This window comes from Trachypithecus francoisi, unplaced genomic scaffold, assembly GCF_009764315.1.
Source record: "Trachypithecus francoisi isolate TF-2019V2 unplaced genomic scaffold, Tfra_2.0 Lachesis_group17, whole genome shotgun sequence".
In the NCBI taxonomy this organism is placed as follows: domain Eukaryota; kingdom Metazoa; phylum Chordata; class Mammalia; order Primates; family Cercopithecidae; genus Trachypithecus; species Trachypithecus francoisi.
The window spans coordinates 77,547,942-77,571,250 of NW_022681462.1; the positions used below are offsets into that span (position 1 = coordinate 77,547,942).

A 23,309-nucleotide genomic window follows, 5' to 3' on the forward strand; every position below is an offset into this window, starting at 1 on the left:
CCACAGGGCCTGGGCTGCAAAATCAGGGGATGCCCCAGGACTCACAGTAGCCCAGAGGGGCCCCTAGATGGAGTCAGTGGCCTCATGATTCCTCTGGGGCACTGAAAGGACCTGGGCCCCAAAAGGCTGAGACCCCACATGGGATCAAGTCCAGCCTCAGAATGCCCTGGTTGCCCCATAGTTGTTCTTGGCTGAACTTAAACCTCTGCTCCCAGGGGCCTCTGAGAACATCTTGAGGCAGCCCCAAGGAGGACAGCCTCATGGTTCTAGGGAACAAGGAGAAAGCAGGGAGGAAGCTGAAGAGGAGAGGGGAGGGGACTTAAGCTCACTGTGTGGTGGGAGAGAAAGACCATTTCAGCGGCAGCACTTCACAGTTGGCCAAGGAGGCAGGGGGTGGGGAGGGGGGTTGCTGGGGTGGGTGGGCCGGGAAAGGGGATGCAGCAACATTTGGAGCTTTACAGGGAGCCTTGCCTTTGCAGCTGACCAGTCCATACGTGAAAGGGTGAAAGCAGGGACCCCGGAGCCAAGTCTGCCAAATCTTTCCATCTCAGCTCAAACTCTGCCAATTAGTAACTCTGTGACCTTGGTCAAGTCACTTACCCCTTCTAAGCCTCAGTTTCCTCACCTGTAAAATGGGGATAGCAGTAGTCCCTATCTGCAGAAGGCTGTTTCTTGGTAGCTCCAGTGAACCATGCTGACTCTGGGACAAGCTTTGACCAAAGGTGATGCAAACAGAGGTTTGGCAAACATTTGCACATCGGAGCTCATCCTTTGGAATATTCCTTCTTAGAACTCAACCACTACACCATGAGAAGGCCCAAGCAGGCACGTGGAGAAGCCTGTGGGGAGGAGAGTCAAGGACCCTGGCCAAGAGCCTCGCTGAGCTCCCAATCAGTGGCCAGCACCGCCTGCCAGCCACAGGACTGAGGCCACTGCAGAGCTCACCCAGCACCACAGGAGGCAGAAAAAATGCCTTGGCAACCCATAGAGCTGTGAGATAATGAGTGATTCTTGTTATGAAGTCACTAGGGCTTTAGAGGTTTGCTACACAGCAATAGAAAAACTCAAACACTGTCTCATAGAGTTATAAGGAGGACTCAAAGAGATGATTCACATGTGTACACAGCACAGTGCCTGGTGTAGAACAAGACTCTATATATGCAGCTATTATTTGCACTGTGGTCATTTGATCATCATAGCAAGCTGTGAAATAGTGACCCTTATTGCTGCCCTTATACAAATGCTAATAAGTAGCAAGCATGATACTGTGCAGTTTGCAAGTCGCTTTCTCATACGTTATCCGTATCATGGCAACATGAACCCTGAAAACGTTAAGGGCTGTGCCCAAGATTACACAGCTCCTAAGTGGCTGAGCTGGATTCAAACACACACCTCCATAGCCCAAGTATAGCATCAGTGAACCCAAACACTGCCTCATTGGCCACAGTGACTGGTCTTGGATAATATGCAACAGTACAGAGACTTAGCTGCTCCCCAGAAAAGCTGACTTGGGATTGAGTCCTAACTATGTGATCTTGGGAAAAAACTTAAGCAAGTCTTAAGTTCCACATCTGAGAAAGGGACATAATATGCTTGGTCCAGCTTTTCTCCATCACTGAATGCCGTGAGATTTGAATCAAAGAATGGGCGGAAAAAGGTAATGGATTTTTAAATATATTTTTATATATTTTTAGAGACAGGGTCTTGCTATATTGCCCAGAATGGTCTCGAACTCCTGGGCCCAAGCCATTCACCCGCCTCGGTGTCCCTAAGTGCTGGGATTACAGGCATGAACCATGATGCCCAGCTGATTTTCTTTAGTTTTCTGTAAAACTCTTTGGCAGGGTCTGAACTCCTTCCATCATTACAGCAGATGTGCATCCCAAACAGGACAATTTGGGGTACAAATTGGTCTGTGTGCCCTTTCCTCTGATCAGGGAGAGCCTGGAAACATCTGGCCCCCAGTGGTGAGCTGAGGGTAGAGGGTGCTCTTGGCCAGCCCTGGCTGGGCCTGACTCTGGCCCTGGGCCCTGGGCCAGAAGTATGGTGGATGGAAGCTGCCTTTTGTCCTGCCTAACACTACCCCCATTTGGATATTTGCAGGCCCCTCTCATGGCTCATATCCCCTGACCTTCTTTTCATCTGGCCAAGAACCATGGTGGGTGCACTGGCCCGGCCCCTCCCCTGCTTGATATTTTCCTTCTCGCTCTCAATGAGAAGTTTGTGGGATGCTTCTGAAAAGTGAATGGGGAGCACAGAGCTTGGTTTAATGACATTCTCCCTTGGTGGAAAAATTGATGGCATCTCATGCCTCAACATATCTGAGTAAAGATAGGAAGAAAATGAATGAACAAATCACGCGAATATCTGGGAAAAGAGTGCCCCCAGCAGAAGGAACTACAGAGCAAAGAATCTTGAGGCAGGAGTGTACACTTCTCTCAGCTCCCCTAAATGCTGCCATCTTACGTAGCCAGAGTACGGTTATCAAGCCCAAGAAATTAACATTGACGCAATATGATTAACTTATCTACAGAGCATATTCACATTTCGCCAGGATCCAATTCAGGATCCCACATTCCATGTAGTTGTCATGTCTCCTTAGTCTCCCCAGTCGACAACAATTCCTCAGCTTCTGTCTTTCTTGACCTTGACACTTTCAAAGAGGGCTGGCCAGCTGATTTGTAAACGTCTCTCAATTTAGGTAGTCTGAAGTTTTCTCAGGATTAGATGAAGTATTTTTTGCAAGAATAATGTTGTGTCTTTCTCAGGGAATACCTGACATCAATATATCTTAGGCCTGGTGGTTTTGGCCTTGATCACTTAAGATGGTGTTTGCTAGACTTATTCTCTATAAAGTTATTATTTTTCCCTTTGTAATTAATGCTAGCTCCTGGGGAGACACTGCAAGGCTATGCACATATCACATTTCTCATATATTTTTACTCAATTCAGTATCCATCAATGATTCCTGTCTGCAATGATTATTACTGTGGTGTTTGCCAAATGGTGGTTTGCTATCTCCGTCATTTTTCAACATTTATTCATTGGAATGCTACTGTAAGGAAGAGTGGCTCCTTCTCCCCATTTACAATGTATTTAATTTTTTGTTACTATGAACGTATGAATATTTCCTGTACCCTGTGGGTTATTCATTCTATCATTATTTATTTTGTTGCTCAAATTGTTCCAGCTTTGATGTCTGGGTTCGCCTTTAGGTCGGCACTCGTGACCTTTCGAAGTGCCACATGGGGAGCTTTTCCGGATACTAACACCCAGCTTCACATCCCGATATCCTGATACCATCAGTCTGGAGCGAGGTCTGGCTTTTGGACATTCCCACAGCTCTCCAGGTAGTTCTATTATTTAGCCTGGGTGAAATCCTTTGGTGTAGCTCCATGTCATCAGTTTACAGATGAGGAAACTAAGATGCAGAGAGCTGGGAGATGGGAAGGGACGTGCTCAGTGTTACAGCTGTGGAGTGAAGGGAGCTGGGCCCACAGCCCTGTCTCCTGATCACCAGGCCTGGCTGTCCCCAACTCCTCCCTGTCACAGCCCCGGCTGCCAAATCACATGCCAGACACAGACATCCAGAAAGCGGTTCTTACACTGGGGACACCTGTTGTTCCTCCCCGAGACCTTTTCAGGGAGTCCATCAGGTCAAAACGGTATTCTCTGCTCTCTGATTGGGTAGCATCAGGGGAAATACTAAGATGTTATTTGCCTTTTTCACTCTCATTTTCTCAAAAGTGTACAGTGGCGTTGTCCAGAGGCTATATGACATGCGATATTCAGCAGGTTGACTGTGGAACAGGTATGAGAATTTAGCCTCTAGTAACCCAGACATTGAAGAGACGGGCAAAATGTAAAACAATGCCATACTTCTCGCTAAATTTTTGTTTTGGAAAATAGTTATTTTTGATACAAATTAATCATTTACTTTAACATAGTATAACATTTATTTTAAATATATACACATATATTCATAAACATAAATATATAAATATATGTAATATACGTATGAATATTTGTTATAGTAAATATTGATGGATATAATCCACATAAAGTTCTTTAGAGGCTGCAATAATTTGTAAGTGTGTAAAGAGGTCTCAGGACCCAAACGTTTTTCTAGAATATTCTAGAAATAGTTTTTCTGCTTTTCTAGAGTATTGTAACCAAATGGGACATAACAACTTATAATACAACAGGACCTACCCTCTCCCACCTTCAAACTCTTTGGCACTGCTGGAATCTCAGAAAGTCTCCATCACCCCTTGATCTATCATCACCTGTCCTCACGCTAACGGAGTCTATTTCTACCTGGGCTGTGTGCTGCGTGAGAACAGCAGGCTCCTCATCTCTAATGCCTTCCGCAAAAATAAACACAGAAAGACTGCACAGAATGCACGAGCAAAACACAGTGCACTTCACACGCGTGAAAAAAAATACATATTTCAAAATTAAACTTTTTAAAGTTTCTGAGAAACAACAGGACAACTGAAATATCTGAGAAGCCAATTAGGCTTTGAAGGAGCTGTACTAGAAATGTAATTCTCAAGTAGTAGCTGGAGCTCAGGAGTAGCAGAGGAATTTCAGCCGGAGATGAGAAGTCCTTCTTTAGCATCCACACTCCTCTGGCTAGTAGGAGCAGTTTGTGCTAGTGAGTCATGAGGTGTTTTAGCCCCACAATTTAAGGAGGCAATGAAACAATTCAGAGCTCATATTGTTGTTTAGTTCAAACAAGTTAGAGGGAAAATAAGTTTCTTGAGCACCAGCTGTGTGACTGGTACAAATATGAGTAAGATCCAGTCCTGACCTTCAGGTCTGTGTGGTCTCCAGGAGACAGGGGAGAGGCCTTCTGGACAGCATAGTGGGCTCCATGACGCCAGACTGCACAGTGAGGCCTCTTCAGGAGCGGGTGCCACAGCTCAGCCAGGGCTGCTTACAGGCTACAAGCAAGGGAGCATCATTCCTCGAAATCCACATTCTCCAGCCTGGCTGTGCGTGAGAATCACCAGGGAGGGTGCCTGTCTTCATTCTGGGGTTGGGTGGGAAGGCTGGCTGCCTATAGTTTTGAAAAGTGTCCTGGGTGATTTCCATGAGCAGCCAGGGTTGAGGACCATGATTCTGAATCAGACTTTCCTCAGCCTACTATAGCCACCAGCAAGGACCAGCTGCAAATATTTGCAAGACTTGCTGCAAAAACAAAATGGGAGGTCCTTTGTTCAAAAACTATTGAGAACTTCAAGACAGCAACAGCAGAGCATTAAACCAAGGGTGGGCCCCTTTTGAGGGCAGGGCCCTATGCAAATGCACCAGCTGCACACCCATGAAGCTGACCCTGTCTCCAGCCACTATTCCCCCCACAACTTCCCTAGAAGGACCCATGGCTGACTTCTCATCCTCAGTGGCTCTCCTGAGCAGGACCCCGGGCTGGCTCATCAAGGCAGCTGGCTCTACAGCCATCATAGCCTCAGGATGAGTGAAGTCATCTCCACCGGAAGAGGCAGGCGGGGGACATCTTCTTGGCTCTGCGCACCCTTCTCCTTCTTGGAATGATCTCATGCTTCCTCAAAGCCTGTGCCTGCTGTCGCCTGGCTGAAGGCCCAGGCTCACATTTGTCACTGTGCACTCGCACCCCCTGAGCAGTCCACCCGCTTCCTCGGCCCACTCCCTGCTGCTGAAGGAACCAACCCTGAGGAACCAAGTCTGCTGCTCCCTTCCCTGGCAGGTGCTGGCCATAAGGGGTTATTTCTTAGATGGAGTTTCAATCTTACAGGATGAAGAGTTGAAGAGAAGAGCCCTTTCTCCAGCCAGCCCATGGGATAGAAAATTCCCATTGTCAGCAAGGTGGATATAAAGGGTTACAGGGAGCAGGCTGTGGTCATTTGTATTCCATAATGGTTTCTGGAGATTGCACTGCCAGCTACTGTCCACAACACCTACTTAGCCCCTGGGCAATGGACAAGGTGGTAACAGGGTCGGTGCCCTGGGCTCACCAGATATGTCTGGGAAGCCTTCAGGCCTGCCTGCACCCACATTTTTGTACCAGATACACGGCTGCGCCTTCGCACAGGACGCCCTCTTGTTTATTTGCCCTCTTCACTTCTGTCTGGTTGGCTTCACATTTGGAAGCTAATGCTTCACAAACACTGGGTTTTTTTTTTTTTTTTTTGGAAGGAAAAGGGTGCGTGTACACATACACGTGTGCATAGGGCAAAGAATAAAGCTTATTTCTTTTTTGAGACAGAGTCTTGCTCTTTCACCCAGGCTGGGGTGCGGTGGCGTGATCTTGGCTACTGCAACCTCTGCCTCCTGGGTTCAAGTGATTTTCCTGCCTCCTCCTCCTCCCATGGGGGCACTACAGGCACATGCCCCCATGCGGCTAATTTTTGTATTTTTAGTAGAGGCGGGGTTTCGCCATATTGGCCTTGAACTCCTGACCTCAAATGATCTGCCCACCTCGGCATCCCAAAATGCTGGGATTACAGGTGTGAGCCACTGCGCCCAGCCAAATAAAGCTTATTTATCTTTGCACCGTCCCTAGTCCTAAGCCAGGGCCCCACATCCAGTAAATAGTTAATATTTACTGAATGCCATCAACTTATAAATTACCTCGGCTTCCAGAACACTTACGACCAAATGCTCATTTTGCAAATGAGGGACCAGGGGCCTAGAGAGGGGAAGCCCTAAGTCTGAGGTCTTAGAAGGGCGGGCACCCTGGCTGCTCATGAGAATCACCTGGAAGCTTTTACAGCTCTGGAGGTTCAGGCTGCACACCTGACCAATGAAGTCAGGGTCCTGAGGGTGGGGTCTGGATGCAGGTATTAAGGTTCTGCAGGTGATTCTAATGCACCTGGTTTAAGAGTCCTGGCCTGGGAGGGAGAAGACAGAGCCTGGCGCCAGGCTGGAGAGAGCCCTGTCTGTTCCCTGCTCACTCCCCACAAGCGGGGATGCTTGAGAGGTCATGTCAAGGGAGCTTTTGGGGAGAGCTTGCAGAGGGAGGCCTTTGGGGAGACGCTATGGTGGGAGAAGAGCTGACTGGATTTGGTGAATGTTTATCTGGAACTCTTCCTGGCTCTGCTAAGGGACTGACACTTTGGCTGGAAGACCCAGGACTGGATGAGGGGTGGCAATCCCCCTCCTACACTCCCCCAGAAGGTTCCTGAATCCCCACAAGCTCCCCCAGGCAGATGGCTATGGTGGGATGGTCTTCCCACACACCAGCCACTCAGCTGGCACGACGACTGCCCAGGACTGGCTGACCTGCTGCCTGCATTGTCTAGGTGGAGCCCTACACCAATTGCTTCAGAAGTAGACTCGAAACTACTTACCGTAAGTAACAAAACCCTTAAGCTTAAGCACTTACCAGACTATTAGGAAGATGAGCTTCCATTTTTACTCTTAACAAATATACCCCAAAGTAGGTATTGTCTTCTTTTGGTGATTGACTTATTTCACTTAGTATAATATCCTCCAGATTCATCCCCATCACAAATAATAGTTCCCTCTTTTTAAGGGTTGGGTAATATTCCAGTGTCTGTGTGTATGCGTCTATCTACACAACACATTGTGTTTATCCATTCATCCACCAATGGATATTTGTGTTGCTTACTCCTTTTGGTGCTTGTGAATAATGCTGCTATGAAGATGGGAACAGATAAGATGGTAACCAGTATAATTGTACCATGGACTATTCAATCAGTTCCCCACCACAGACATTTAGGTTGTTTTCAGTATTCTTATGGAGAGAGCTATGGACTTTTGTTTATGCACCTTACAATTATCTTTGTTTTGGCCAGTGTATTGTTGGAGTAGGTTCTTAGAAGCAGCATTGTGGGACAAGGGTAAATGTGTAACAATTATGTTAGACCTTGGCAAGTTCTCCTCTGCTCAAGTGTAGAAGAGGGCATGGTGAAATCACCTGACCTAGGCTTCTTCCTAGAAGGCACACATGTTGAGCCCACTTTTCTAACAGTTCAGATACTAATATTTTGGTGAATCATATCAAAATAATTTTATTCTTATCAAAAACCCTATTTTTCAGAAGTAGATGGGCTTGCATTTCTATTATTATTATTATTATTATTATTTTTGAGACAGAGTCTTGCCCGGGCTGGAGTTCAGTGGTGTGATCTCAGCTCACTGAAACCTCTGTCTCCTGGATTCAAGCAATTCTCCTGCCCCGGCCTCCTGAGTAGTTGGGATTACAGGTGCCCGCCACCACGCCCAGCTAATTTCTGTATTTTTAGTAGAGACAGGGTTTCACCATATTGGCTAGACTGGTCTCCAACTCCTGATCTCAGGTGATCCGACTGCCTCAGCCTCCCAAAGTGCTGGGATCACAGGCGTGAGCCACCGCACCTGGCCTTCAATTATTATTATTTTAAAATTTTAAATTTGTAAACTTCTCCACCCAGCTTTCATTTAGAACAGGATGTTCTATGAATAACTTCAAGCAATTATCATTAAGAATGTATTGTGCAAAAAGAATGGCTGAGTTGAACACTGTTTGGGGTAGAAGAAATATTAGATACCCTTATCTAGTCTTTCCAGAGGCTTATAATCCAACGGAGATGATAAGACTGAAAAATAACTGTAACGTAAGACAGCTTGTAATACAGTCAACCGAGAGCTGCAGAGAAATATCACCCATGATAGGAGGAGGACATTTCAAGCTAGACTGATCAGGATAAGCTTCAGAGAAAAAGTGGGGTTCAACTAGACTTGGCCTGGTTAAGAAAGCACCTTTCACAAATGAGAAATATGTGCAAAGTTGGGAAAGGGAGAGGGGAAATGAGGAGGTTTGGGCAACCAGTTGTGCTGGTATGAAAAGGTTCGTGCAGGAGAAAATGCCTGGGAACAAGGTTAAGGCTGAGCTAGAGGCCCCATGGGAGACAGAGGAGTCTGGACCATCCAGCAGTTGGAAGGAAGCACTGAGTTACAAGATGGGAAGCTCCATGATACAACTGGTGTCGCAGTATGATCAAGGAACAAGTCTAGTGCACTAAGACTGGCGTGGGGAGAATGTGGGAGCAGGAAACTGATGGGATGTTGCCAGACCTGCCCAGGTCTGATGCAATAGTTGTGGTGTGCAGAACAGAAGTAAGGACGGCCCTGAAGAGGAAGACGTGGCTGGTAGTGACAGCTTGAGTGTCAAGGAAGGAGGAACACTGCAAGATTCTGAACCTACAGCAGTGGGAGAATGTGAACTGCCTCTGCCAACAGGGAGAGACGTTAGAGCTGTAGTATTTACACTTCAAGAAACTTCCCATAAGGAAATGCTCTCAATACTGATCTGTGTGGAGGCAATGACTGAATTTCAGACGGACCAATTGTTGATGAGACTGTCCAGACACAGCTATGGAGAACCCTTAGGTTCCCAGATATCCCCTGGTGTGGATGGACAAGGCTGCCCAGCCTCTTGATGTCTCTCACTGCATAGGAAATCACATTCATTTGCTCCAGCCTCCCTCCACTGGGAGGTTGGGAAGTTTGATAGTTGTGGTGGACATTTGTGGTCATTTGGCCATCCAGTGTCAGTTCATCCTGTTCTTGATAACAAGTGTTTAATTTTTGTCTTAAAATTCATCCCTCCCCCATCCATGCAGTCCAGGTTACTCAACAGGCTCCGCAAGTAACCCAGGGCTGTAATACACATCATGTATCTGGGCAATTGACTGGTTCAGGTGCTCACTTGAGAAGACAGAGTGGGGCATTGCAGAAGGCCCCATTACAAGAGACTCCATGATTCTCATGTGTTTGTTTGCTAAACACATTTTTATACATTTGTCAGATTTGGGTCCAAGATTTGCTTTCATAGTTATATACTCCCCAACGTGAGGTCAGGGACCGGGGCACAGAGTCCCATTTATCTTAGCTAAGAGTTGGTGATGCTGATATTTATGTAAGATCCCATGTTTGTGGAACAACCAAATTGTTCTCAATAGCAAGGCTGTGCTAAGAGATGGCTGTGCTAAGAGATGGAGGAAAAGCAAGTTCTGATGACATTCGTTGAGTCCTGAATTCAATTGTGGTGCCTGGACTTTGTTTCAGTTATGGAAGTAGTACATTATTTTCTTGATTAGGCCACTTTTCTTGATATCTGTGGGGAAAAAAGAGACCTATCTGGCCAGCTTTTTCCTTAACACTAGACACTGCAATGCAAGGCATTGCGGGGGAAAAAAAGTAGCACCTTCACCTGCAGTTACTTGTCGTTCCTGCAAAAACAGAACGTAACACGCATGCAAACTATTTAATTCACTCCTTTATTCTGGGATGTGGATTACAGATACCACAACTCACAAATACACCGTCAGACATTGACAACTAAGGCCATTCTGTGAGTTATTTTTAAAACTTGGTGTTTTGCACATAATGATCTTAAAAAAAAATGAATTACCAAAACCAAGATCCTCTTCTGAAATGAAAATTTAATGTAGGTACAGGATAACTTTAGGGCTATAACTAATCTGAAGCTTATCAGGTAGCAAAAACCATTTTCGTTTTCTACAGCATAAATAACAGCTCTAAGGCAACCACTACCTCAGCATGAAGCTCACTTCTCCACATTAGAGTAGTGTTTACCTGCTACAGTGACCAGTGTTTAGAGACCATTTCCCTTTCAGTAGCAAAGAGAGACTTTACCTAAGAAACAGACTACATACTACAGAATCCTTGGAACAAGAAAAAGAAAGGGAGCTGTAACTAAGGCACTGAAAGCACGTTATTTGTATAAAGAAATGTAAACAATTTAACACCAACAGGCTCCCTCCGTTGGAGTCTTTATTGTAATGCACACAGGGCATCGTAGTCAGGGCTAGAGTCTGAAGTCTGGGTGAAACAAATGTTTCCGCAGAGTTCAGAGTCTTGGCTGCCAATATATGATTTCTAACATGGGGCTGTTGAATTAAGTAATTTCAAAGTGACTCAAGTGGAAGCTGTTATTTCCCTTGAATCTGAGTTTTAATAGCATTAACAAACAAGGATTTTATAGGAGTACTAAAATTACGGGCTCTTTTTAACATTTATTTGCATCTTTTATCAAGTTCTTCTAATGAACTTTAGGATTATTTTGGCTTATTTCATCAAGGAAGTTTGGTATAAGAACTTGTTACCTAATGAGTGCCCTTCCTTGTGAGTTCCTATTTTAAGTAGCATGGTTCATGTCATAAATAAACCACACTTGCTTTAACACCGTTCAGAATGGTACATTTAACAATTGGACATATAGCACTGTAAACAATTCAAAGTCCATTGAGCTTACCATGAAAGAACTGCAAGTGCGTACGTAGGAGCTTGTCCTGCTGCAGACAAGCAGCTGCTCTGGCTCTGGTGTGGTGAGGCGGGCAGGTGTGGAAGGGAGAATTCCTGAGGCCAGTCACAATTATTGAAGCTAAATTCATTTCTTCCTGACACTTTAGTATAAATTCTAAGTAGTTCTAAGTTCTAAACCATTAACTGTATATTTCTTTAATTTTTTTAAATCAAAGAAGAAAAAGACTTTCACACAGATGAATGTATGGGAAAACACATAATGACAATTTTCAAGAGCCTTATTGCAAAAAAAAAAAGTAAAAAGGACAATTATTTTTGGAGTTACTATCTCTAATTCTTAAAAAGCAAGTACAGTGTCTATATCCCTAAGTTTTAGTGCTATACAGCACTAAATGTATTTTATGAATTTGGGGTAGGTAAAGTTTGTATTTTATCTTAAACATGTTTTCTATGATGAAAAGGAACAAAATTGTAAAAAATGAGATTTTCCCTTCTAAAGGTTTCAAAGCATTAGAGGGCATGCAATGAAATGTTGTTACACCTTGAACAATGAGCCTCTTGAGTTTGTAGGAAGGGCAGACGGGCTCCATTACCAGCAACTTTGGGGTAGAAAGCACAGCTCTTCTCTTACCCAGCAAAAATGCAATCCTGATTATAAAACTATTTGTGCTCCTAAATACAACCAAAGGAAATCTTAGAGAAACATGAATTAGAAACCTCTTTTATTAAGGGGAAACAACCAAAAAAGGTGCTTTAAAAAAAAAAAAGAAAGAAAACAAGCCATAAAAATCATGAAGTTAAAGAGCTGGGTCTGGAGCAGATGTGCATAATAACTAGCTGCTCCCAGCAGGATCAGAAACAGCTTTGGGGGAGCTGCGGAATAAGAGTTGTGTTTCAGAAGAGGCACCAGTTAATACTCTTCCAATAAAAATGATGTGTGCAACAGTGTTCAGCCTCGACCAGTGCTTTCTCACAGAATCTGCTTGGTAAGTTCAGTTCACAATGTGTTTACCTTTCATGGCAATGCATGATGCAATTATTGGGTAGGTCACTGTCAAGCAAAAATGAGATGTAATTAAAGAGAAGGCATTCATGCCCAAAGAGTACATAAAGCAGTTAGTAGCTTCTGAGGCTGGTTCAGTGCAGCAGTAAAACTGACAGGTTTGCTAACAGCTAAAGACTTTTAATTGCCTCATATTTTCTGCAGCTCTGACCAGCATCCCTCTTACATGACAAAAAAAAAAAAAAAAAAAAGTGTGCAGCTCCAACAAAGTGAAAATGACAACAACACTTTTCTTCTGCCTCAGAAGGAGACTGGTGCTTGGTGTGTTGGATTTTCCACTGACTCCAAATGACAAGAATATTTGGGCAAACAACTGGTCAAAAGGGGGTTTAAATATTACTATTGAAAAAGGAAGGCTAAAACGAAAAAGAAAGGTCACTTGCTATCATTATAAAGGATTAATTTTTGTGTTTTCATTTTGGTTTTAAGGTAAAATTTGTCAAGGCTACAAGGGGTTGAATAATTTAGGATAAACCATTACCGCCCTGTCTGCAAGCCATTTGTTGTTTTAATGGTAGATGTTAGATACCCACACAAATGTAGAAAAAACAACTTTCCTTTTTGGGTAGGTTGTAAAGAAATATTTCAAAAGACGGTTTCTGACTGGAATAACAGAATGTTCTAAGTGTTCCTTTAAAAAAGTATGTGACTTCATGTACACCATTTTTAACAAAAAAAGCTACACCTGCCAAAATGTTGTAAGGAAACCAGCACTAAGCATGCAATACTGAGTGTGAGAAAGGAACTTAAACTGTATTACTTCCTATCTTTTAAAATTCAAACTAAAGTTTCAAAGTGGAGAGCCTGTGGTTGCTCCCTGAGTCCAGGTTTTATCTTCCATGAGAGAAAAGGGCACAGGTGGTTTTCTGACGTCTTGGTCAGCACAGGATGTTATGAATAATGAAGGGCTTCCTGTCAAAACGCGTGATCAGTTTCACGACAAGGGGGTTCCGTTTTCTGATCTTAAGGATGAGATGGATTTGGTGCAGGAAGAAGTGTGCCAAGGGAGGGAGCCTGGGCACCACCTGCCTTAGTACCTGGAGGAACAGCACTCACCTCAGTGAGGTGACCTGGGCAGTCCAGTAACAGCATGTGATCCGGGCCATTGTTGACGAATTCCAGATCTGCCTCTGGTATGGTGAGTCTGTTAGGATTGGGCCTTTAAGAAAAATGTGTGTGTTCCTTGTCTGCTAAAAGCCCGATGATTGTTTAATAATATTCTGGCCCAAGTTATTTCACCCCGATCACTCCCTGCTATGTACACGGTATCGAAATTACATTCAGAGATTAAAAAAAAAATTGTAGCAATATTTTTCCCACAAAACGAAGTGCAAAATATCTTTAACAAATAATGATGGCAGTAAGAAATACTTGACATAGTCATGCAAAAATGCATCTGAGCTTACAAAGGTTTAGAACATTTCCAAAATATGCCCTAGGTTTTTACATGGTAAACCTTATAATCTTACTCATTTTTCTTTGAATTTAAATGTGGCTGTTTGTGTAAAAGTCGGTAACATGCAAGTTCTATGATCTCCAGTCCACCAAATATTCTCTCTTGCAGCACAAAGATTACAATGGTGATTACAAAATACCACCGAACAAGACCGTACAAATATATGAGTAGGCACATTGCAGGGCTGAACAGGGTCCAATATAGTATAGAGAGCAATTTGACCACAAAGACCCTGAGTTCAGACTTGCAAGGTGGAATGACACTCTGTCCAGTAAAATAAAAATTCTTCTCCCCTTGATAGAAGGAACGCAGCCTCTCTTCTTTCTCTTCCCACCGTTTGTGGCACCAGAGTTGAAGGTCCTCCTTGGATGTGGGGAGGGTGTCTACTGGATACCGGCGGACGTGAAAGTGGATTTCCCTGGGAAAGTCTCCTTGGAGGAGGTGCTTCTCTGATTGAGGAATGTTGTGAGGATACGCCACAGTGATATCATGTATAGCATCAAGGTTCTTACCTAGGTTTTGAAAAGATAAAAACATAGATTAAGCAGTGCTCAATTTGGGTGATAATGCTGATTCACACTGCAGGGCAGCACCAGAAACCGAAAAATCAGAACAGTGTGAACCACAATGAACAAACAAAGGTTAGAGATACTGGTGTTCCTGGACACCTAGGGTCAATATTTACCAGTCATCTTTAGTTTTATTGCCTGCTTGCTAATTACCACAACAATCTTTAGAAAGAAAATATCTTCATTTGCAGAAACAATAATCTGCCATTCTAAAACCATTAAGCACATTAACTCAAATTTGAGATGGGAATTAAACATTACAGGGCTAGCACCTTAAACACCAACAGAATTCAGTTTTGATACCTCCTATTAATATACCTATCTCTCCAAATAAAAGTAGACTTTCTCACCTTGAACCCAATGTTACCATGATAGCTACTGAAAAGAAAAACTTAAAATCAGACTTAGGTAGTGAGAAACATGTGAAAAGTTCCATATACTTTTTTATTTTTAAAAACATCAACTTGAGCCACAGGGGCACACACCTGTAGCCCAGGTACTCGGGAGGCTGAGGTGGGAGAATCCCTATTGCCCAGGAGTTCAGCCTGGGCAATATAGTGAGACTCAGTCTTTAAGAATAAATAGATAAATAAACTTGAACTCCAAGTAAGATCCTGATCCTGTATCCTGTCATCCTGAATTTAACTTAAGGGGTTAAGTGTTTTCACTTACGTGTTTTCAGCAGTCACAGGCCAGATTGCTAGACGCTGGAGATAGAATCAGTCAAGTAAGACATGGTCCTAAACCTCACTCAAGAGGTTCTCAACATAACTGGGGAAGCAGGCATGCATAAAGGCCTAAATAGACCTTATGGGAACACATAAGGGGTTAGTAAAGGAGAGGAATGAGGTGGGGTAGTGGCAGAACAAATGTTTCGGCAGAAAAGCACAGTGGGGATGGGAACACTAAAAGTAGGCAGCAGCCACGTGTTCCAGGCCCTCATGTTATCATTCTTCAGAATTTAAACTCAATTCTGTAGGTAGCAGAGAAGCATCTTAAATGGTGGAGAACTACTTAAGGATTTCAGACAGAAGGGACCCATATGTTTCATTTTAGCAAAGATTACTCTCTGGGGGCAGTGACCAGAATGGTTGAGAGAGGACCAGAGGTAAAAGAGAGAGTAGTTTGATGGCTGTTACAGTACAGCAGGCAAGAAATGAAGAGGAGGTAGGGGCCAAAAAAGACATGTCCAAAAAAGTTACAAGGAAGAACTGATGTGATACTGTACAGTGGTCAACTGGATGTGGGAGAATGGGGAGGAGGAGCAGGGAGGAGGGAATCTAGGTTTGTTTCTGGCTCAGGGTACCGAGTAGATGGTGGGGCCATAGAGATTAGAAATGTAGGTGGAGTGTTGGATCTGTAAGGGACCTTGAGGATCACTTAATCCAATTCTTTATATGAGGCTGAGAAGTTTGGTATTTTGCCCAAGGGCACACGGCTTGTTGGTGTGGAGTCTCTAAATGTTACTTTCTTCTGAACCATGCTACCTTCAGTGACAAACTTTTGATGAGGACTTTGATTACTTACAGAACCATATGATGCAGACAAAACTAATCTGTGCTGATAGAAATCAGAACAGTCAGTGGGAAACAATGAGAAGGGAGCATAAGGAAATTTTCTGGGTGACACACTCTAGATTCAGGTGTGGATTACATGATGTTTACCTATGTCAGAATAATCAGATTGTACACTTAAGACATGCACATTTCACGTTTTACATTTTACCTCAATAGCAGTAATAAAGATACGAAGCAATTGCCCCATATTTACCCTGTCCACTGAACGGGTTAGGTTATATTCGCTTTTTAAAAAATGATTCTTCAAGTTTTCTGCAAATGTTTCTCAGTCTTCATTACTCTGTGATTTACTTTAGGGTAAGAACCAGGCTTCAATTTGGTTTCATAACTGAATTATAAAATAATCAGCACTCAATGAGAGCTACTTTATAAATGAAAAAGCCTACATCAACAGGCTTAGACTCAAAGTGGAAAGGAGAGCCCTTCAGGAGTGCTGTATATTGTTCGTAGGGGGTAGAGGAAGTGCAAATGAAAGGCTCATTGAAGAAAGCTTCAGTGGAGCTGTATTTGAAGACAGACTAGGCCAGACCTGCTTGGCTCCAAAGAAGAGAACTGGGGGCTGGGTACGGTGACTCACACCTATAATCCCAGCACTTTGGGAGGCCAAGGTGGGTGGATCACATGAGGTCAGGAGTTTGAGACCAGCCTAACCAACATGGTGAAACCCCATCTCTACTAAAAATACAAAAATTAGCTGGGCATGATGGCGCATGCCTGTAATCCCAGCTACTTGGGAGGCTGAGGCAGGAGAAGTGCTTAAACCTAGGAGGCAGAGGTTGCAGTGAGTTAAGATCATGCCACTGCACTCCAGCCTGGGCAACAAGAGTGAAACTCCGTCTCAAAAAAAAAGAACTGGGCCAGCAGTCAGAAGCCCATGGGAAAAGCTTTGTGACTTAGCTATCAAGAGGTGATTTATTTACCATTTGAGAAAGGGCTGGCTGACCACTTGCCTTGTATGCTACAGTGGGAATCTACATGCTGAAAGGTGGGCCGTCCGATCAAGCATCCAAAAAAGACCCTATTCCATCGCTGATAGACTATGATACATTCCATAAGATGTTAATATGTCTCACCTGTTAACTCACTTGCATTAAAAAACCAAGCAATCTTTCGTCTGTATTACTTCATGAAAGATGAAGCTTTTCCTTGACTAGACAGTACAAGCTAGTTTAATATTTTAGAGCACTCTCTATCTGCAGACCTCAGAGGCCATTCATTTCTGCCCATCAACCGTGACCATAATCCTTGTTTTAGTTGCCTTACCTCAATGCCACTCACCCTTTTCTTTCTCTCACATGGAGGTAAATAAGATGTCTTTGCCTCCTGTAACTTGTCATGCCAATTAGCCAGATTCAGAACTATGTTCACATTTCATTTACTTTCAAAACTCCTCTGGAATCAATACTTCTGCTTCTACCTTCTGCCCAAATACTTCTCTCCTCAATCAGGATTATAGGTCTTCATCAATATCACCTTTCACAATAGCCTTGACCAATCTCCTTTCCCCATGTAGCTCCATCTACCTTTCTACTCAGTCATTCTACATGACTGTCACAGTCAATCTTAAAATCTTAGGAACAGCTCATTCATGTGGCCCAGCCTTTCTCATACAGGTGGTTCCTAATGCTTATGGATCAAATATAGTCATGTGTTTTTACAGATAGGTATTAAAATGGTGAGAAGAATGCCCCTTTCTTTTTTCCTTCTTCTTGACGATCTACAGTAAAGGTGTGTGTGTGTGTGTGTGTGTGTGTGTGTACCACATGTGTCTGTGGGATTATAATGTTCAGTATAGAAATGGCAAGTTTTGAGATGGCAAGTTTGATGGCACCACTGAGAAATTTTCCTTGATGAAAGATTTTAGATTCATGGCAGCACCGAGTGTGGAGGGCTGTGGATACAGACTGCCTGGGATCCTGGCTCTGCCTCTTGCTGAGTTACTCAATCTCTCTATGGCTTACTTAGTTCCTATATCTACAGATTACCTAAGAAGGTTGTTGTGAGGCTTAAATAGCAAATTCTCAATAAAGGTTGTTTACTAGGCTGTACTCTTTTCCTCTAACTTTAGCTCCTGGAGTCCACTGATACCAACATAGTATGTGGGGGGAAATTACATTTCAATACTGTTTCCATACCACTGTCAACAGCACTATTCGCCTGGGCCCTGAGAATGCCAGTTAGAGGCCTCCTAATTTAACTTTTCTACTCAACACAAATATTCTAACGAATATTTCACAAAATTGCCAAAAATACTCCCTCTGCCTCAAATATTCAGCCTTTTTTCCTGAAGTATTTCATCTCAAATCCCTTCAATGTCTAGTTCAAATGCCAAGGGTTCTAAGAAGGAGCTTGTTCAAGTACCAAGGCCCAAAGTGGCCTTGCCTCCTGTGAATGCTTAAAGCACATGCACTGATAACCTCATTTGGGTACCTGGTTGCCATCCTGTGCCCTTACTAGATGCTCAAGTACATTAAGGGCAAGGACCATGTCTTTGCTCTTTTAGACTTAGTAACTAGCACAGTGCCCTCCACTAAAAAGGCTCTAGAAATGAGTAATTGACCAATATTTGTATGGTCTGCTATCTTCTCATCTAGAAATATAGAAGATAATTATAATGCTCTCTCCATTGAGTTGTGTTGACAATTTGGTGAGCTAATGTATGGTGAGCTCTTTGGATAATACTTGCCACATAGTAAGTTCTTGGATGGTAGCACCTACTACCATTTCTATGACTTCTTCCATGGTATGTTTTTTTTTCAACTTGGGTTCTACAAAGTCTTGGTTCTGAAAGAATTATAACAATCTTGTGAAGGGGGGGAAAGGGTTCACTTTACAAAAAGGTAACATTCCAAAAGTTTTTAAAAATTGCTTGTTTAAAATCTGTAAGTTTGGAATGATATTATAATTTAATTAAAATGCCATCTATATTATAAGCAAGTAAAGAGTAACGCTGTAATGTTAGAAACTAAAAAAGACAAAGTGATTAAGGGAACTAGGTGTGGAGAGAAGGAAGACAGCTTATACCTTGGCACTCATTTCTCTGAGCAGTGCTGGCAGTCTAGGCTTTCCCTTAAGCATCATAGAGACTCAAAAATGTGTTAACTCCAAAAGCAAGAGAGGAGGAAATGGAGAATGGCTTTTATACATGGAGAGAGAGTTGACTATCTTGATACTTTTATTATATATATATATATATTCGTGTATGTATATAGTGACAGGGGTCTTGCTCTGTCACTCAGAGTGGTCTTGAACTCAAGTGATCCTCCCACTTCATTCTCCCAAAGTCTTAGGATTATAGATGTGAGCCACCACGTCTGGCCTGTCTTGATAATTTTAAAGCTTTGTATTAAGTAAATGTCTCCAAACATAAAAGCCACAAAGCCACATGTAACTCTGTACTTCTTGACTAGAAGAGCCAAATTCTGTAGAATAAGAACTGATTTCTCATATCCTATCACGACCTTCTGGCACCATGGCCTCTGGCACAGGGAGCCAGTACCAACAGACAACTGAGCTTCCCCTTATAGGGAACAGGTAAAAGAGGGTAGCATGGCCTTGGGGCTTGGTTCATATGAAAGTGACAATGAAATGGATAGTCAAAAGTTGAGATGTGCCTCTTTCATTTACCATTTATAACTGGGCTAAAATACTGTAATATGTAAGAAAAAAATGTTCCTGCAGTTACAAAGGATTTATACTGCCTTTAAATCTTTTGGTATGAAAACAACAGACATTTAAAAAGGCAAATTAAGGTGGCTGCCACCAGTAAAAGCCATTTTTAAAAGATTTCATTGCTTTTTAGATGCTTTAAATTATTATTTATTTTTATTTTGAGACGGAGTTTCACTCTTGTCGCCAGCTCACTGCAACCTCCACTCCTGGGTTCGAGTGATTCTCCTGCCTCAGCCTCCTGAGTAGCTGAGACTACAGGCATACACCACCATGCCCAGCTAATTTCTGTATTTTTAGTAGAGATAGGGTTTCACCATGTTGGCCAGGCTGGTCTCAAACTCCTGACCTTAGGTGATTAGCCCACCTAGGCCTCCCAAAGTGTTGGGATTACAGGCGTGAGCCACCGCGTGTAGCCAGATGGTTTAAATTATAAATCTAGATGCTGTCTATTCTGTCATCTGCCTATATGGGGTTTAGAAAATGGGTTCTGTTTCAGACACTGTGACTATTGGAAAGTTTAATATTTTAATATTTTATAAAGCCAGCACTGTATTAGAACAACCACACTCACTGGGGCCCATAGTTGTTTATTCCCTGGAAGAATGAAGCACTTGCTTAATATTTCAAATCTTAATTTTTAGTCTCAGAGTGAGGAAATCTTGAGTACTTTATTCATGTTTAAGTAACAGAAGCTTAAAGGCTATGACTGACTTTTACGAATGTAATATCCAGCATGAAGTGTCTCTAAGCACATCAAGCTGAGCCCATGACTATTACAAGAGTCCCAGCTCACTGAGAACGGGAGGGAGCCCAAATCCTTACACATCTGTATGTTTAAAACAAAAGAATGGAAAGAGGTTTTGTAGTCTCTACATGCATAGTACAGTGAAGAAATCCAGGTTTGTTCATGCCTATGTATCGGATCCAATTATACAGTCCAATGACAGATTAACACATTTAAAAAAAAAATATTATTATACTTGAAGTTCTAGGGTACATGTGCATAATGTGCAGGTTTGTTACATATGTATACTTGTGCCATGTTGGTGTGCTGCACCCATCAACTCGTCAGCACCCATCAATTCGTCATTTATATCAGGTATAGCTCCCAATGCAATCCCTCCCCCAAACCCCCTCCCCATGATAGGCCCCGGTGTGTGATGTTCCCCTTCCTGAGTCCAAGTGATCTCATTGTTCAGTTCCCACCTATGAGTGAGAACATGCGGTGTTTGGTTTTCTGTTCTTGTGATAGTTTGCTAAGAATGATGGTTTCCAGCTGCATCCATGTCCCTACAAAGGATGCAAACTCATCCTTTTTTATGGCTGCATAGTATTCCATGGTGTATATGTGTCACATTTTCTTAATCCAGTCTGTCACAGATGGACATTTGGGTTGATTCCAAGTCTTTGCTATTGTGAATAGTGCCGCAATAAACATACGTGTGCATGTGTCTTTATAGCAGCATGATTTGTAATCCTTTGGGTATATACCCAGTAGTGGGATGGCTGGGTCATATGGTACATCTAGTTCTAGATCCTTGAGGAATTGCCATACTGTTTTCCATAATGGTTGAACTAGTTTACAATCCCACCAACAGTGTAAAAGTGTTCCTATTTCTCCACATCCTCTCCAGCACCTGTTGTTTCCTGACTTTTTAGTGATTGCCATTCTAACTGGTATAAGATGGTATCTCATTGTGGTTTTGATTTGCATTTCTCTGATGGCCAGTGATGATGAGCATTTTTTCATGTGTCTGTTGGCTGTATGAATGTCTTCTTTTGAGAAATGTCTGTTCATATCCTTTGCCCACTTTTTGATGGGGTTGTTTGTTTTTTTCTTGTAAATTTGTTTGAGTTCTTTGTAGGTTCTGGATATCAGCCCTTTGTCAGATGAGTAGATTGCAAAAATTTTTTCCCATTCTGTAGGTTGCCTGTTCACTCTGATGGTAGTTTCTTTTGCTGTGCAGAAGCTCTTTAGTTTAATGAGATCCCATTTGTCAATTTTGGCTTTTGCTGCCGTTGCTTTTGGTGTTTTAGACATGAAGTCCTTGCCCATGCCTATGTCCTGAATGGTACTACCTAGGTTTTCTTCTAGGGTTTTTATGGTATTAGGTCTAACATTTAAGTCTCTAATCCATCTTGAATTAATTTTCATATAAGGAGTAAGGAAAGGATCCAGTTTCAGCTTTATAGCTAGCCAATTTTCCCAGCACCATTTATTAAATAGGGAATCCTTTCCCCATTTCTTGTTTCTCTCAGGTTTGTCAAAGATCAGATGGCTGTAGATGTGTGGTATTATTTCTGAGGACTCTGTTCTGTTCCATTGGTCTATATCTCTGTTGTGGTACCAGTACCATGCTGTTTTGGTTACTGTAGCCTTGTAGTATAGTTTGAAGTCAGGTAGCGTGATGCCTCCAGCTTTGTTCTTTTGACTTAGGATTGTCTTGGCAATGCGGGCTCTTTTTTGGTTCCATATGAACTTTAAAGCCGTTTTTTCCAATTCTGTGAAGAAACTCATTGGCAGCTTGATGGGGATGGCATTGAATCTATAAATAACCTTGGGCAGTATGGCCATTTTCATGATATTGAGCTTTCCTATCCATGAGCATGGTATGTTCTTCCATTTGTTTGTGTCCTCTTTGATTTCACTGAGCAGTGGTTTGTAGTTCTCCTTGAAGAGGTCCTTTACATCCCTTGTAAGTTGGATTCCTAGGTATTTTATTCTCTTTGAAGCAATTGTGAATGGAAGTTCATTCATGATTTGGCTGTTTGTCTGTTACTGGTGTATAAGAATGCTTGTGATTTTTGCACATTAATTTTGTATCCTGAGACTTTGCTGAAGTTGCTTATCAGCTTAAGGAGATTTTGGGCTGAGACAATGGGGTTTTCTAAATATACAATCATGTCATCTGCAAACAGGGACAATTTGACTTCCTCTTTTCCTAACTGAATACCCTTTATTTCTTTCTCTTGCCTGATTGCCCTAGCCAGAACTTCCAACACTATGTTGAATAGGAGTGGTGAGAGAGGGCATCCCTGTCTTGTGCCAGTTTTCAGAGGGAATTTTTCCAGTTTTTGCCCATTCAGTATGATATTGGCTGTGGGTTTGTCATAAATAGCTCTTATTATTTTGAGGTACGTTCCATCAATACTGAATTTATTGAGCGTTTTTAGCATGAAGGGCTGTTGAATTTTGTCAAAAGCCTTTTCTGCATCTATTGAGATAATCATGTGGTTCTTGTCTTTGGTTCTGTTTATATGCTGGATTACGTATATTGATTTGCAAATGTTGAACCAGCCTTGCATCCCAGGGATGAAGCCCACTTGATCATGGTGGATAAGCTTTTTGATGTGCTGCTGAATCTGGTTTGCCAGTATTTTATTGAGGATTTTTGCATCAATGTTCATCAGGGATATTGGTCTAAAATTCTCTTTTTTTGTTGTGTCTCTGCCAGGCTTTGGTATCAGGAAGATGTTGGCCTCATAAAATGAGTTAGGGAGGATTCCCTCTTTTTCTATTGATTGGAATAGTTTCAGAAGGAATGGTACCAGCTCCTCCTTGTACATCTGGTAGAATTGAGCTGTGAATCCATCTGGTCCTGGACTTTTTTTGGTGGGTAGGCTATTAATTATTGCCTCCATTTCAGAGCCTGCTATTGGTCTATTCAGGGATTCAACTTCTTCCTGGTTTAAGTCTT

The 23,309-nt window shown here is 42.7% G+C and overlaps 1 protein-coding gene and 1 long non-coding RNA gene across 10 annotated transcripts in view; one reads left to right on the plus strand and one right to left on the minus strand.

Annotated features, from left to right (window-relative positions):
* The first annotated feature begins 1,616 nt into the window (after positions 1 to 1,616).
* On the plus strand, positions 1,617 to 4,270 carry LOC117063013. Its single transcript, XR_004428669.1, has 3 exons — positions 1,617 to 1,657; positions 3,216 to 3,350; positions 4,163 to 4,270. It is a non-coding gene; the product is annotated as an uncharacterized LOC117063013 (long non-coding RNA).
* Positions 4,271 to 10,245: 5,975 nt separating this feature from the next.
* Positions 10,246 to 23,309, minus strand: part of LCLAT1 (lysocardiolipin acyltransferase 1) — a 216,344-nt gene continuing 203,280 nt past the window's right edge. For 5 of the 9 annotated variants that reach the window (XM_033176143.1, XM_033176142.1, XM_033176145.1 and 2 more), the window contains one exon: positions 10,246 to 14,305. In XM_033176143.1, coding sequence (XP_033032034.1) covers positions 13,803 to 14,305 — 503 coding nt within the window. In that variant the 3' untranslated portion in view covers positions 10,246 to 13,802. The remainder of the gene's footprint in view (positions 14,306 to 23,309) is intronic. The other 4 variants (XM_033176141.1, XM_033176137.1, XM_033176139.1 and 1 more) reach the window with 1 other exon arrangement.